This window comes from Chrysemys picta, chromosome 10 (genome assembly GCF_011386835.1).
Source record: "Chrysemys picta bellii isolate R12L10 chromosome 10, ASM1138683v2, whole genome shotgun sequence".
NCBI classification, from domain to species: domain Eukaryota; kingdom Metazoa; phylum Chordata; order Testudines; family Emydidae; genus Chrysemys; species Chrysemys picta.
In genome coordinates this window covers 71,855,474-71,870,283 of record NC_088800.1, presented here as the reverse complement: position 1 = coordinate 71,870,283, position 14,810 = coordinate 71,855,474, and the positions used below count along the sequence as shown (strand labels likewise).

General features: G+C 44.1%; 1 protein-coding gene across 1 annotated transcript; it reads left to right on the top strand.

Moving 5' to 3' along the window:
• The first annotated feature begins 4,584 nt into the window (after positions 1-4,584).
• Positions 4,585-10,349, top strand: THUMPD1 (THUMP domain containing 1). Its single transcript, XM_005304752.4, has 4 exons — positions 4,585-5,028; positions 6,356-6,530; positions 7,192-7,440; positions 8,704-10,349. The coding sequence occupies exons 1-4, from the start codon at positions 4,714-4,716 to the stop codon at positions 9,021-9,023; spliced, it is 1,059 nt and encodes a 352-aa protein (XP_005304809.2). The 5' UTR covers positions 4,585-4,713; the 3' UTR covers positions 9,024-10,349.
• The last annotated feature ends 4,461 nt before the right edge of the window (positions 10,350-14,810 follow it).

Below are 14,810 nucleotides of genomic sequence, written 5' to 3'. Positions count from 1 at the left end.
CCCCTCGCTCCAGCCCCAGGAAGTATGCAGTGTTTGTAAACTCCTCCTGCTGCTGCTGCTGCTGGACGATCAACCCTCAGCCCCCAAGCGGTGGCTCTGGGGCCAGCAGGGAATCTGAAGTGGTTGCAGGATACACGGAAAGAAACCGATGTCGCCGCTATTATGCATTTTAGCATTTATGTCGTGTGCTTTCTCTACAAGAACTATCAGCTGCCCTGCTGGGAGCTTTTTGACCATGCCAGTCTGGGGCTACCTGCATCAGGGGAGAATAGATGTTAACTGTCGCAGGGAAACCTCCACAGTGTCTAAAAGAAACGGCTCTAGAAAGATTCCCCCAAATAAGGGAGTTGCTGTCTCCCTAACAGTTAGTGAGACATGCAGCAGGTCTGCATGAGTGAGATTTTAAATGTTTCTTTGAAATATACCCAGAAAAATCCTGCAACAGAGGAGGCATAGACGTTTCGTCCTAAGGAATCCTCAAATGAAAGATTAAATTGCCACAAAGGATGCATGAAAGTTAATAGAAAATGATGGAGAAACTCTTTTTTGTTTTTTTGACAACATGGTCAGCAAATGTGCTGAGAACACTTGGATGAGAAGCTTTTATGGTTCAGGAATAAAATGATACTCTCCGTGACAACCTAATCTTTTAAATTGTTTCTGTGCATCATTCTTTTAGATGAGGCATAAAGCTGGTTTCCGGGCTACATGTTGTCATTTAGAAATCTCATGGCACTTTTCACAAGAGTAGGGCCCTGAATCTCAGTGTCCTAGTTAAATTCAGATTGGCTAATTAAATTCTGCCTACCTAAAACTCACCAAGCAGCATCATCTGGAGAAATTACTCTTTGCTTTGTGTTTTTCAATTGTTTTGTAATGTCACTATGTGCTCTAAGAAGACATCTATCATCATTCTCTCCAGAGGCTGCTGCATTTCGATACAGAGTGAAGTGGTTCCTTTATTAAAAACCCGTCCTGCACTTACATACCTGCTTTACTTTATGCACTATGAGTAGTCTGGTTGTTTTCAAGGGGATTACTCACATGCTTAAAGTTAAGCACATTTGAAATCTTTGCAATAGCAGTATTTTGACAGCTGCATCGGCTTAAGGCCTTGATCCTGCAATCCTAACCGATCACAAATATCATACAGCTCATCTGGTTCTTCTGACAAGGGATGGCCTTTATTTTATACCCAAAAGTACCTGTACCATAGAGAGAGTCTATTTTTCCTCTCTGTAAATGTAAATTATTAATGTTTTAAGTGATTAATTAGGAAAATAAGGATACATTCCACACCAAGAGCTGATTCTGCAATCCTTACATTGAGTAGTCTGGGGCTATTTGTAAGTGCCTTTAAAATACTGACCGTACAATGGGGCACAATTAGGAATCTTTCCATTTACTTCAATGGGCTTTGGATCAGGCCCCAAGTTAACTTCTCTTTATATTCTGCAATTCATTAACTCAAATTCTGGACCTTTAATTCTGAGAGCCAAAGTTCTACAAAAGCATAAATCAACAAGATTCTAATCTATCAAAACTCCAATTCACTTTGTGTTCAGATCACCGTAGCAGGATAAAGTATTTTACATTCAGACCGAGCTATTAACAGTTCGGATCAATCACTATTTTAAAGACCAATTTCTTTCCTAATACTTTCCATATCAATAAGAGAAAGGTTCTTGGTTTTTTTTACAACAGATGCTTGCTTGTGTATACACCTCTACCTCGATATAATGCTGTCCTCGGGAGCCAAAAAATCTTACCGCGTGATAGGTGAAACCGCGTTATATCGAACTTGCTTTGATCCACTGGAGTGTTCAGCCCCCCCCCCCCCCCCCGGAGCGCTGCTTTACCGTGTTATATCCAAATTCATGTTATATTGGGCCGCGTTATATCGGGATAGAGGTGTATAAGTTTAGCCTAAAGCCTAGAGAAGCCAGGTCTATTATTAATTATTATTGTTATTTACTATTTGTGCTGCTACAGTGTATACAGGCTCCAGTCATGGAGCATGGCTTCATTGTGCTAGACACGCTACAGATAGGCAGTATTACCAACGGCCACAGATGTATTGTGAGCATCTTGATATTTAATATTTTTCTGAAAGTCCTAGCTCTTGTAGTCTAGTGATTACGTCAGAATCTCAGCTTTTTTTTTTTTTAAGTAAGTTTCTAGCCTCCATGGTGGCAGAGAAAAGCTTGAAAATGTGACATGCATGCACCCTAAAGGCTCAGAAACCAGAAGGCAAATCCTTCCTGTTACCTTAAGAACTCCTCGATACCAACTGCCAAAGGGTTCACTGTTCTGTAAGATTTCAGAGTGGTAGCCGTGTTAGTCTGTATCAGCAAAAAGAACGAGGAGTACTTGTGGCACCTTAGAGACTAACAAATGTATTTGGGCATAAACTTTCGTGGGCTAAAACCCACTTCATTGGATGCATGCAGTGGAAAATACAGTAGGAAGATATATATACACAGAGAACATGAAAAAATGGGTGTTGCCACACCAACTCTAATGGGACTAATCAATTAAGGTGGGCTATTATCAGCAGGATTAAAAAAAACTTTTGTAGTGATAATCAGGATGGCCCATTTCAAAACAGTTGACAAGAAGGCGTGAGTAACAGTAGGGGGGAACTTAGCATGGGGAAATAGTTTTTACTTTGTATAATGACCCATCCACTCCCAGTCTTTATTCAAGCCTAATTGAATGGTGTCCAGTTTGCAAATTAATTCCAGTTCTGCAGTTTCTCGTTGGAGTCTGTTTTTGAAGTTTTTTTGTTGAAGAATTGCAACTTTTAGGTCTGTAACTGAGTGGCCAGGGAGGTTGAAGTGTTCTCCGACTGGTTTTTGAATATTATAATTCTTGACGTCTGATTTGTGTCCATTTATTCTTTTGCGTAGAGATTGTCCGATCTGGCCAGTGTACATAGCAGAGGGGCGTTGCTGGCACATGATGGCATATATCACATTGGTAGATGTGCAGGTGAACGAGCCCCTGATGGCATGGCTGATGTGATTAGGTCCTATGATGATGTTACTTGAATAAATATGTGGACAGAGTTGGCAACGGGCTTTGTTGCAAGGATAGGTTCCTGGGTTAGTGGTTTTGTTGTGTGTTGTGTGTTGTGTGGTTGCTAGTGAGTATTTGCTTCAGGTTGGGGGGGCTGTCTGTAAGTGAGGACTGGCCCGTCTCCCAAGATCTATGAGAGTGAGGGATCATCCTTCAGGATAGGTTGTAGATCCTTGATGATGCGCTGGAGAGGTTTTAGTTGGGGACTGAAGGTGACAACTAGTGGCGTTCTGTTATTTTCTTTGTTGGGCCTGTCCTGGAGTAGGTGACTTTGGGTATTCTTCTGGCTCTGTCAATCTGTTTCTTCACTTTCAGCAGGTGGATATTGCAGTTTTAAGAACGCTTGATAGAGATCATGTAGGTATTTGTCTCTGTCTGAGGGATTGGAGCAAATGCGGTTGTATCTTAGAGCTTGGCTATAGACAATGGATCATGTGGTGTGTTCTGGATGAAAGCTGGAAGCATGTAGGGAAGTATAGCGGTCAGTAGGTTTCCGGTATAGCGTAGGGTTACCATATTTAAACATTAAAAAAAGAGGACACTCCACGGAGCCCTGGCCCTGCCCATTCCCTGCCCCAACTCCGCCCCTCTCCCCACCGAACTCCACCCCTTCCCCCAAAGTCCCCACCCCAACTCCGCCCCCTCCCCTGAGCGCCCCGCATTCCCCCTCCTCCCTCCCAGCCACATGAAACAGCTGCCCAAGCGCTACCAGCTTCACGGTTTGCCGGGCAGCCCCCAGACCCTGCGCCCCCAGCCGGGCGCTTCCCCAGTGCAGCCGGAGCCTGGGATGAGAAGCGCCCAGGCGGGGGTGCAGGGTCTGGAGGTCTGGGGGCTGCAAACCGTGAAGCCGGTAGCGCTCGGGCAGCTCGGATCTTCAGCTGCACAGAGCTGACGTGTCTGGGGGGAGCTGCAGGCGGATTCCCCCATGGCGGCGGCGGCGGCTGTTGCTGCTCCCCCCAGATGGTGATGAGGTTCTTCACAAGCCTGTGTACACCGGGGAGCATTGCACCCCTTCCTCCAAAAATATTATTTGCAGGGGAGGGGAAATCAGGATTTTTTAATTACTCTCAGAATTTTTGAGGCCTGACGCGATTTCTGAATGTGGGAGTTGGCAATTTTCCCTCTATATAATAATGAAACGCACAGTCCCTGACCCAAAGTTGTAGGATAAACCAAACTGACATTCTCGTCTACCTGCTTTGCTTGGGTGGGGGTAAAGTTTTAGTACAACCGATAAATAAGGGCTGGTAAAGACACTAGTGGGAATACAGCCAGCTCTGGCTCACCATTGTGTGGCTGTGGCTAACTACACGGCTCTCTCTTTACCCCAATGGCCGTTCTTTGCCAAACATTACAACACACTGGAACATCGGCTACAAACTGGGATTTCGCCCCAGTCCCACGCACGCAGGGCCCGGCCCGCGAGAGCCAAGGCGGTAGCACAGCCAGCTCCTGGGTCGCGCCTCTCCCGAAGCTGGCTGGGGGGCCTGGCTCGTTGCACGCGCTCACGAGCAGCGCGGTGCTACGGGGACAGGCAGCACGCGCACGAGCCGGAGAGCCGCTATATTCGGCGGGCTTTAGGACCAGAAAGCCCTTAGGACTTACTGGGAAGAGCCCCCTTTCCGTCGCGCTGCTATGGCGTCATCGCCTCGCGCCGCACGTCGGCGAGGTAACGCGTGGTTTTGGCGCCCGCGTGGAGTCGGGACTCGTGGCTCAGCTGTCTCCATGGCCGCCTCGGAGCAGCCGACTGCGGCGATGAAGCGGCGGCACAAGGCGCAGTACGTGCCGGGGCAGCAGGCCAAGCGGCCCCGGGGCGGCGGCGGGCCCCGGCAGCTGGAGCTCGGCATGCAGGGCATCCTCATCACCTGCAACATGAACGAGCGCAAGTGCGTGGGGGAGGCCTACAGCCTGCTCAACGAGTACGGGGACCTGCTCTACGGGCCCGAGAAGGTGCGTGCGGCCAGCACGGGCCCCTCCAGGGGTGGCGGGGCTGGGTGCCGCTGGCCTGGCTCTGCTGCTCTGTGCGTTCTGCAGCGGGCCTCGCATGGTCCCCTCCATTGGGGTCGCGCTTTTGTGCTGCTGCATCAGGGGGCCAGATTATTAGCATGGTAATTCGGGACCCCCCCTCCTAGATACCTGAGCACACACCAAAAAGCTAGTCCCTGCCCCGAGGAGCTCCTGTGGTGGCAGAGTCATCTGTAAGCAGTTTATTTGTGGCAGCACCAAAGTGAACCCCATACCAGCAGAGGCCTGGGATTGGCTGGGGTTCCTGCGCTCTGCTGGCATCTCGGCCACTGCTGAGATCTGGCGTCCTTAAAGGATGCCCAAGAATGGCAGTGCTGGATAATTTGGGCATCTCTCTTGTCCAAAATAATAATGTTAAGCAACAAAAAAAGGCAGCATGTTAATGTTCTGGTTTGTGGATATTTTAGAGCAAGAAGTGAATTAATGTTAAACAGGCCATCTAAATGTTTTGTTGTTGTTAAAGTGCCACAGGAGAACACTCTCTTTAAAAGCGCTCTACAAATTAGTATAAGTGTTTCTTGCAGTGATGGGTACACACTTGGTTTAATAACTCCTGGTTAACATAACTGGCCTGTTTATCTCTCTAAGTTTTTGCCTACAGACTAAGGGCTTGTCTACACTTAATGCTTCACTGAAGATGCTACCTATGCCAACAGGAGCTTCTCCTGTTGGTGTAGGTACTCCACCTCCCTGAGAGGTGGTAGATGGGTTGATGGGAGAATTTTCCCATTGACTTAGAGCTGTCTACACTGGGGTTTAGGTCAGTTTGACCCCTGAGTGATGTAGTTATACCAATCTAATTTCCTAGTGTAGACCAGGCCTAAGGTTTGCCTATTACTCGCAGCTCCCATTTATAAATTGCTACGGGTAATAATCTTGAAAAGTTTGCTTTCCAAACTGGTGATGAGTTTGGGTTGTTTTTTTTTTAAAGATGATTGATCATCCACCTGTTACCTAATGGTGCAAGAGACAAATTTTATGTAACATGCTTTAAAATTAAATCACCACAGAGATAGAGAAAATGAAATGATGATTCTCACTGCAATAACTTCTGGTGCTTGTCTTAACCCAGTGTGCCTACTCCTAAAATGTCTCACTACTTATTAACTGTCTACAGTATCACTGCTTGAATTCTGTCTTTTTTAGGCCATGGGTATAGTGGTGGTTGTGACTTTCATTTATTGAGCATTAGATGTGATTTCTTAACCCTTCGGTACCATCTCATTTAAGATGCATCCTCTTGTTTCAACAGTTTACAGATCAAGATGGCAGGTTGTCAGGAAGTGAAGAGGAGGAAGATGATGTTGAAGCTGCCTTAAAGAAAGAAGTTGATCAGATTCGCACTTCGACTGAACAGAAGCTGAGAAGATTCCAGTCAGTGGAGAGTGGAGCTAACAATGTGGTCTTTATTAGAACGCTGGGTGTAGGTGTGTAGTGAAATAACTGCTGCATATCGCAACACACACAAGCTGCTTTGCAGTTTATTAGACTGTTTCATGGTGTGACTGCCAAAGAAGTGAAGCATGCTGAATGTTCGTGCAGCCTTCCTCTTTCCCTTTTGCTTTCCCATTGAACACTCTAGTGACTACAGCCAGATTGGTTCTGCTTGGGCAAAATAACTGTCTGACCCTTGTAAACATAAAAGGGCTTGATCTTTTGCTGAACCCGGAAAGCATGCAAAAAGGCTGATGTTCCCAGATCCTCAGCCTTGTTGTGAAATAACAAATACGAGCTGGAAGAACAGCCAGTGTATTGACAATCCAATAGACATGTGTATGGTCTGATCTTTCAGTCCTTGCTCAGGTAAAACTGTTGCCTGAGTAAAAAACTGCAGAAGTAGTCCTCCAGTGTTGCACCTTGTTGGGTACTCTCTCTTGTACTTCACAAGCCAGAATTGTGGAAATAATCTCTCCATACTTTCAAATGCCCTACCCTTTTGTAAGAACCCTATCGAATTTAGTAGGGTGCTGTAGAATTTGATGATTCAGTTTCTTTATACTTGTAAGCAAGTAAGATTTGATGCTGTATTGCTTTTTAAAAGGAAATTCTTTCCATTTGTTGCTCTTACTCTGTTGTCTTGTCTTGTAGAACCCGAGAAACTCGTGCATCATATATTAAAGGACTTGCACACTACTAAAAAGAAGAAAACAAGAGTTATTCTGCGCATGTTGCCCATTTCTGGAACCTGCAAGGCTTTTGTGGAAGATATGAAAAAGTATTCAGAGACCTTCTTTGAGCCTTGGTTTAAAGCCCCTAATAAGGGTACTTTTCAGATTGTTTACAAAGCTCGTAATAACAGTCACATGAGTAGAGAAGAAGTAATCAAAGAATTGGCAGGTATGTACTTATCTGACATAGCATGATTGTAGACAAGTGTATAAGCTACCTAAGACTGCATGTGTAACAGGTCAAATTATTCAAGCAAAAAATTTTTAGTAGACGTAAATGTTGAGTTATAGCAAACTCAAGCATATTGAATTAGGAAAGTCTTTCACATTTTTTTCCTTAAGTTCTGTGAAAGTAACCTGACATTAACAACACTCCTTTTTGATATCAGAGGTTTTCATCTTAACAAATCATAAACCAGAAGAGTATGCGGTCCAGCTTTGTTGGATATAACTCACTTGACAATACCATTCCTGCAAAGGTCCAGGATTGTATTAAAAATTCTTCGAATACTGAACATTATATTGGGAAATGGCTTGTCGATGTTTCCCTAGACTATGACTTAGGTCTGGTCTATACTACAGTTAGGTCAACGCAAGACTGCTTATGTCTACCTAACTATGGAAATGCCTACACTTGAATTTCACTCCTGTTAAGGTAACTGCCCCACTACACTGACTTAATAACTGCACCTCCATAAACAATGCAGAGTCAAGGTTGATGTAGTTAGGTGGACGCAGTGTCAGTGTAGACACTGCTTTGCTTATGTTGACTGTTACTGGCTTTCAGGAGTTGTCCCACAATGCCTCAAACTGGCAGTACAATCGATACAAGCACACCTGGTAAGGACACGTGCCACCAAAATAAGGAGCGAAGTGTAGACATGTACAAGAGATGTAATTACGGTGGCAGCTGTATGCCAACATAAATCAGGTCAACTTAATTTTGTAGTGTAGCCGTGGCCTTAATGAAATAACTCTAATTTCACTTGGCAGCTTTCTCTTTGATAGTTGCTGTGGAATAGTTCTTTGGTTCGAGAGAGTGTTTCTAAGAGTCCCAATCTGTCCTGCTATTTTGACCAATTCAGTGACTGAAAATTCTTGATTGCAGGTGCCATAGCTAAAGTAAGGTGCCTTGTTTTCCTCTGCTTTGTGGTGCAGTTTGTGCTCTGAGATTTTAGTTCCAGAACCAAGTGTTCAGAATATTTGTGGAAACCGTTTTCTTGCGAAATTGGTACTTAGTTTGGCTTGTTGCTACAACAGCAGGTTTCTCTGATTGTTTGGCAGGAAGTTTATCCCCTCTATCGGATTTTTTTAGAACTAGTCTGATTAAAAGTCCTCGCGCTTTAAGTGAGGGCTTAACTGATTAACATAACACCTCATTTACACTCCGGTTTCCCCACTGATTCTAAGACCGTTTCCTTTTATTTTGTAGGAATAGTGGGCAGCCTAAATCCAGAAAACAAAGTGGATCTTAATAACCCCCAGTATACCATTGTGGTAGAAATAATAAAAAACGTCTGTTGCTTGAGCGTGGTAAAGGACTATGTTTTATTCAGAAAATATAATCTACAAGAGGTGGTGAAGAGCAACAAGGAGGAACCAGTGCAGCAAAACCTGTTGAGTGCTTCACAAGAGGAGACGTTGAAAGAAATAAAACTGGCAGAAGAGGACTCTAAAGAAGTGAAACCAGAAGACAAAGATCAGAGTGAAGAGGAATCTAAGCCCAATGAGAGCGACAGTCAGCAGGCATAGAGAATGTGCTGGAAGGGGAAGACCAACACTAAAGATCACTGTAAAATAGACTGGCTTAGAGTTTTGAAATGGACATTTAAAGGGGAGCTTAATTTTTTATTTTAAATTTGCTTTTTAAAATAACCAAGTATTTAAAAAAAAAAAAAAAGTCATGCTCCATCCTGTCTTTGCTATTGGAGCCAATGTTGCAGCACGCAGTATCAGAGAATGGTGATATTTATCACTTAAACTCTTCAGCCTGATTCTCCAATGCCTTCCATCTTGTGTGGTCATATATCTGTGCAATGTGTATGTAAATTGTTACCAGTCTGATCTAGTAGTATTTTACACCCACTTACCACATGTAAATAACTACCATGGGGTGCTGGGCTGACTCAACCCCTTTGCCTCTAGACATTCTGAGAAGCCAGTGGCAGAGGCAGGATTGAGAGGTCTGGAAAAGGACAGGATTTTGCAAGGGGATTTATTTGAAAATACAGTGCCATTTTGTTTTGGTGACGTGACATGACTTTGCATACTATGTAAACCTTGTCTTATTAAATACAGAATGAGCCAAAAGCACCTGACTTTCTGTATGTTGTTCAGATGTCTACAAAGACTAGTTTAGAACACATTAACATGTCTTTGAAATATGTTGGGTGGAGAAGAGGAATTGCCACCATCAAAATAACTCAGTATTATAAGCAAACCTCTCCCTCACCCTTCTTCAAATTCCTGTAATTTTCTAGAACAGACAGATGCCAGTGGCACTCCTTTATTTAAGTTTGATGTTTTTATTAAATAGTCTCATTCATTGGTTTTATTTTTTTATTAGCTGTGCTCATGTTTGAGTTAAACCTCCTTCTTAAACTTCTTGATGTGAAAGCAGCTCTCTGTATTACACAGCATCTAGTAGAAAAAGCTTAACTTTTTGTGTGGTTTCAATTTTACAAAATGAGGGTTTTGCCTCAGTTTGAAAATAGCATCTGAATTTTTCCTCTTCCTATAACATTTAACTTATCATTGATAAGCTACAGTATCATTTTTACAAAGACTAGAAACCCAGATTAAAAAGAAAACCTATTTTAATATAGTGCGGCTGTAGCTTGTTTTCTGATAGTATTGTTGCTTTACACTTTTTGTACAAGTGTATGGCTTAGGTGTTTCATGATACACTTACAGCTTAAACCTATTGGTGTCACTAATCGAAAAGCATTTGCTCCAAATAACACCAGCTGGCTTGATCATGATTTAATGAAAAGGACATGGTCTTACGAGTTTTGTTTTATGATCTCTAGTGTTTGTAAAACTGTTTTAAGTTTGAAAATTAAAAAAAATCCTTCCCTACTCCTGTGTTTCTTTCCCCCCTCATCCTGACTGACTTAAGCTCTGCTTTCTCACAGCCAGTGCTGTTCTTCTGATACTTGAATATAGATTCCAAGGCCTGAAGGGACTATTGTGATCATCCAGTCTGACGTCCTGTATAACAGGCCATAGAACTTCCCCAAAATAATTCCTAGAGCAAATCTTTTAGAGAAACATCCAATCTTGATTTAAAAATTTAACATGGTTGAGAACCTACCATAACCCTTGGTAAATTGTTCCAGTGGTTAATTGCTCTCACTTTGCAAATTGTATGCCTTATTTCCAGTCTGAACCTGTCTAGCTTTAACTTCTAGCCATTGAATTGTTATACCTTTCTTTGATGGATTGAATGCGGATTGTTTTATTGTGGGAGGCCCATTATTAAATATTGGTTCCCAATTTAGATACTTAGAGACTTCAGTCAAGTCACCCCTTAATCTTTTCTTTGCTACGTAGAGTGAGCTCCTTGAGTCTATCACTACAAGGCATGTTTTCTAAACCTTTAATCATTTTTGTGGCACAACTCTCTCCAGTTTATCAAAATCCTTCTTGAATTGTGGACAGATGCAAGAAGCCTGGGAAACAAGCAGGGAGAACTGGAAGTCCTGGCACAGTCAAGGAATTATGATGTGATTGGAATAACAGAGACTTGGTAGGATAACTCACATGACCGGAGTACTGTCATGGATGGATATAAACTGTTCAGGAAGGACAGGCAGGGGAGAAAAGGTGGGGGAAGTTGCATTGTATGTAAGAGAGCAGTATGACAGCTCAGAGCTCCAGTATGAAACTGCAGAAAAACCCGAGTGTCTCTGGATTAAGTTTGTAAGTGTGAGCAACAAGGGTGATGTGGAGGGAGTCTACTATAGACCACCAGACCAGGGGGATGAGGTGGATGAGGCTTTCTTCAGGCAACTAACAGAAGTTACTACATCACAGGCCCTGGTTCTCATGGGGGACTTCAATCACCCTGATATCTGCTGGGAGAGCAATACAGCAGGGCACAGACAATCCAAGAAGTTTTTGGAAAGTGTAGGGGACAATTTCCTGGTGCAAGTGCTGGAGGAACCAACTAGGGGCAGAGCTCTTCTTGACCTGCTGCTCACAAACCGGGAAGAATTAGTAGGGGAAGCAAAAGTGGATGGGAACCTGGGAGGCAGTGACCATGAGATGGTTGAGTTCAGGATCCTGACACAAGGAAGAAAGGAGAGCAGCAGAAAACGGACCCTGGACTTCAGAAAAGCAGACTGACTCACTCAGGGAACTGATGGGCAGGATCCCCTGAGAGAATAACATGAGGAGGAAAGGAGTCCAGGAGACCTGGCTGTATTTTAAAGAAATCTGAAAAGGTTCAGTGAAGGGCAACTAAAATTATTAGGGGTTTGAAATGGGTCCCATATGAGGGGAGATTAAAGAGGCTAGGACTTTTCAGCTTGGAAAAGAAGAGGGGGGGGGATATGATAGATAAAATCATGAGTGGTGCGGAGAAAGTGAATAAGGAAAAGTTATTTACTTGTTCCCATAATATAAGGACTAGGGGCCGCCAAATGAAATTAATGGGCAGCAGGTTTAAAACAAATAACAGGAAGTTCTTCACACAGCGCAAAGCCAACCTGTGGAACTCCATGCCTGAGGAGGTTGTGAAGGCTAGAACTATAACAGGGTTTAAAAGAGAACTAGATAAATTGATGGAGGTTAAGTTCATTAATGGGTGTTGGTAAGGATGGGTAGCCTCTGTTTGTCAGAGGGTGGAGATAGATGGCAGGAGAGAGATCACTTGATCATTACTTGTTAGGTTCACTCCCTCTGGGGCACCTGGCATTGGCAACTGTCGGCAGACAGGTTACTGGGCTGGATGGACCTTTGGTCTGACCCAATATGGCTGTTCTTAATCCTTATTGTACTGTAACCTCAATCCTTATTGAGGTTACAGGAACAAACCATCTCAATGTGTAGAAAGAATAGTAAATATGGCAAGCGACCAGCTTGGCTTAACAGTGAAATCCTTGCTGATCTTAAACACAAAAAAGAAGCTTACAAGAAGTGGAAGATTGGACAAATGACCAGGGAGGAGTATAAAAATATTGCTCAGGCATGCAGGAGTGAAATTAGGAAAGCCAAATCACACTTGGATTTGCAGCTAGCAAGGGATCTTAAGAGTAACAAGAAGGGTTTCTTCAGGTATGTTAGCAACAAGAAGGTGGTCAAGGAAAGTGGGCCCCTTACTGAATGGGGGAGGCAACCTAGTGACCGAGGAGAAAGCTAATGTATTCAATGCTTTTTTTTTTTTGCCTCTGTCTTCATGAACAAGGTCAGCTCCCAGATCTTGTTGCAGAGGGCAACAAAAATCATTAGAGGGCTGGAGCACATGACTTATGAGGAGAGGCTGAGGGAACTGGGATTATTTAGTCTGCAGAAGAGAAGAATGAGGGGGGATTTGATAGCTGCCACCTGAAAGGGGGTTCTGTATTCGTAACTTCTTCCTCTTCTTTACCACTTCCCCAGTTTTTGTGTCAGCTGTGACCTTTATTAATAATGATTTTGTTTCCTTCCAGGTCATTGATAAAACTGTTGAATAGCGTAGGGCTAAGAAGGGATCCCTGGGGGACCCTCGCTAGAAACACACCCCCTTGACACTGATTCACTGTTGACATTTACAATATGATACCTATCAGTTAGCCAGTTTTTAATCCACTTAAATGTGTGCCACGTTGATTATATATTCTAGTTTTTTTTAATCAAAATGTCATAGTACAAAGTTAAAGTATATTATATCAACGAGATTACCTTTCTCAACCAAATTTGTAATCTTATTAAAAAAAATCAAATTAGTTTGACAGGATATATTTTGCAGAAATCCATGTTGATTAGAATTAATTATATTACACTCCTTTAATTGAATCCTGTATCAGCTGCTTCATTATCTTAGACGCATTAACTTTAAGGCCAGAAGGGACCATTGTGAGCATCTAATCTGACCACTTGGGCATGGCAAGCGCCAGAACCTCCCCACCCACTTCTGTAATAGATCCATAACCTCTAGCAGAGTTACTGAAGTCCTCAAATCATGATTTAAAGACTTCAGGTTACAGAGAAACCACCATTTACACTAGATTAAGCCAGCAAATGATCCATGCAGATTGACAGGTTGTCACCCCCGAAGTGAAGCCTGGAAGCCACTGGAACCGCTGTGCCCCCAAACCAGTGGTTCCCAAACTTTAACAACCTGTGAACCCCTTTCACTAAAATGTCAAGTGTCGCAAACTCCCTCCTAAAAATGAATATTTCCAGGGATTTTCTCCTTACCTGAATATAAATTATAAAAGCAGTGATTTTGGAAATTTGTTTTTATGACATGCTTATTACACACTATTTATTATTTATCATTACAGTATTTTTATTACATTATGAAAACAGCAATACTCTTCCAAGATCTCACGTTCGTAGCTTGTATCGCTTTGAATAAGCCTGTTATAAGACAAGGCTCCTATGTTTCATCAAGGAGCATCAGATGTGAAACAGCATGAAGGTATTTAAGAAGCCAACTCAAAGAGTTCCTTCTACACAAGCATTCAGGTCTTGAGCAGTCCAGGCAAACAACGCATGTTACAACAAAGCTTAAACTTGTTCTTCATAATAATTTTAAAAACAATACTAGCTGCCTATTTAATTTTAAAAACAGCAAAAAAATCCACCTCCTTTTCCATTTCTTATAAGGAGTCTTGAAGTTTAAATCTCCTCAGTGTGATTGATATCTTGCTTTGATCTGCTTATCTCTTGGAAGTCCAAGGGCTCCAGGCTGCTGGCCTCGTGCTGCCCGCGGTCCCTAGGGACAGCTCTGTCTGCCATTAGGGAATTTTTTCCCAAGAACCCACTGTAACATTTCGTGAACCCCCAGGGGTTCATGAACCCCAGTTTGGGAACCACTGTCCCAAACCCTTCAGCTGGGCTGGCCTCTCACCAGGGCTGGCTCTAGGCACCAGCCGACCAAGCACGTGCTTGGGGCGGCACCTCAGAAGGGGTGGCCAATGTTAGGGTGGTGGTGGGGTGCTCGAGGGATTTTTTTGTTTGTTTTTTTTTTGTTTCGGCCGGGCAGCGCGGGGGTGTTTCGGCGGCGCGGTGCTGGTGGGGCGCGGCGCTGGGGGGGGGAAGGGAGGGGTTTGCCAGCCCGGCACTCCGCTCCACTCCGTTCCGAGGCCGGTGGGGGTTTGGCTGGCCCGGCCCGGCACTCCGGGGGGGTGGGGGTTTGGGCGGCGAGGCGCTGGGGGGGGGGTTGGGCAGCCCGGCATGGTGCTCTGGGGGTTTGGACAGCCCGGCGTGGTGCTGGAGGGGGGGAGCAGGACTTGGGCGGCCCAGCACAGCACTGGGGGGGATGGGGGAGCGGGGGTTTGGGCGGCCTGGCGAGGCGCTGGGGGGGGCATGTTACGGCGGGGCAGTGCTCTA

Excerpts from the sequence above, each read along its gene's own strand:
- THUMPD1 (XM_005304752.4), top strand. The coding sequence starts at position 4,714 with ATGGCGTCATCGCCTCGCGCCGCACGTCGGCGAGGTAACGCGTGGTTT. Across the intron at positions 5,029-6,355 it reads TGCTCTACGGGCCCGAGAAG|TTTACAGATCAAGATGGCAG; the intron begins GTGCGTGCGGCC and ends TTGTTTCAACAG. Across the intron at positions 7,441-8,703 it reads AGTAATCAAAGAATTGGCAG|GAATAGTGGGCAGCCTAAAT; the intron begins GTATGTACTTAT and ends TTTATTTTGTAG.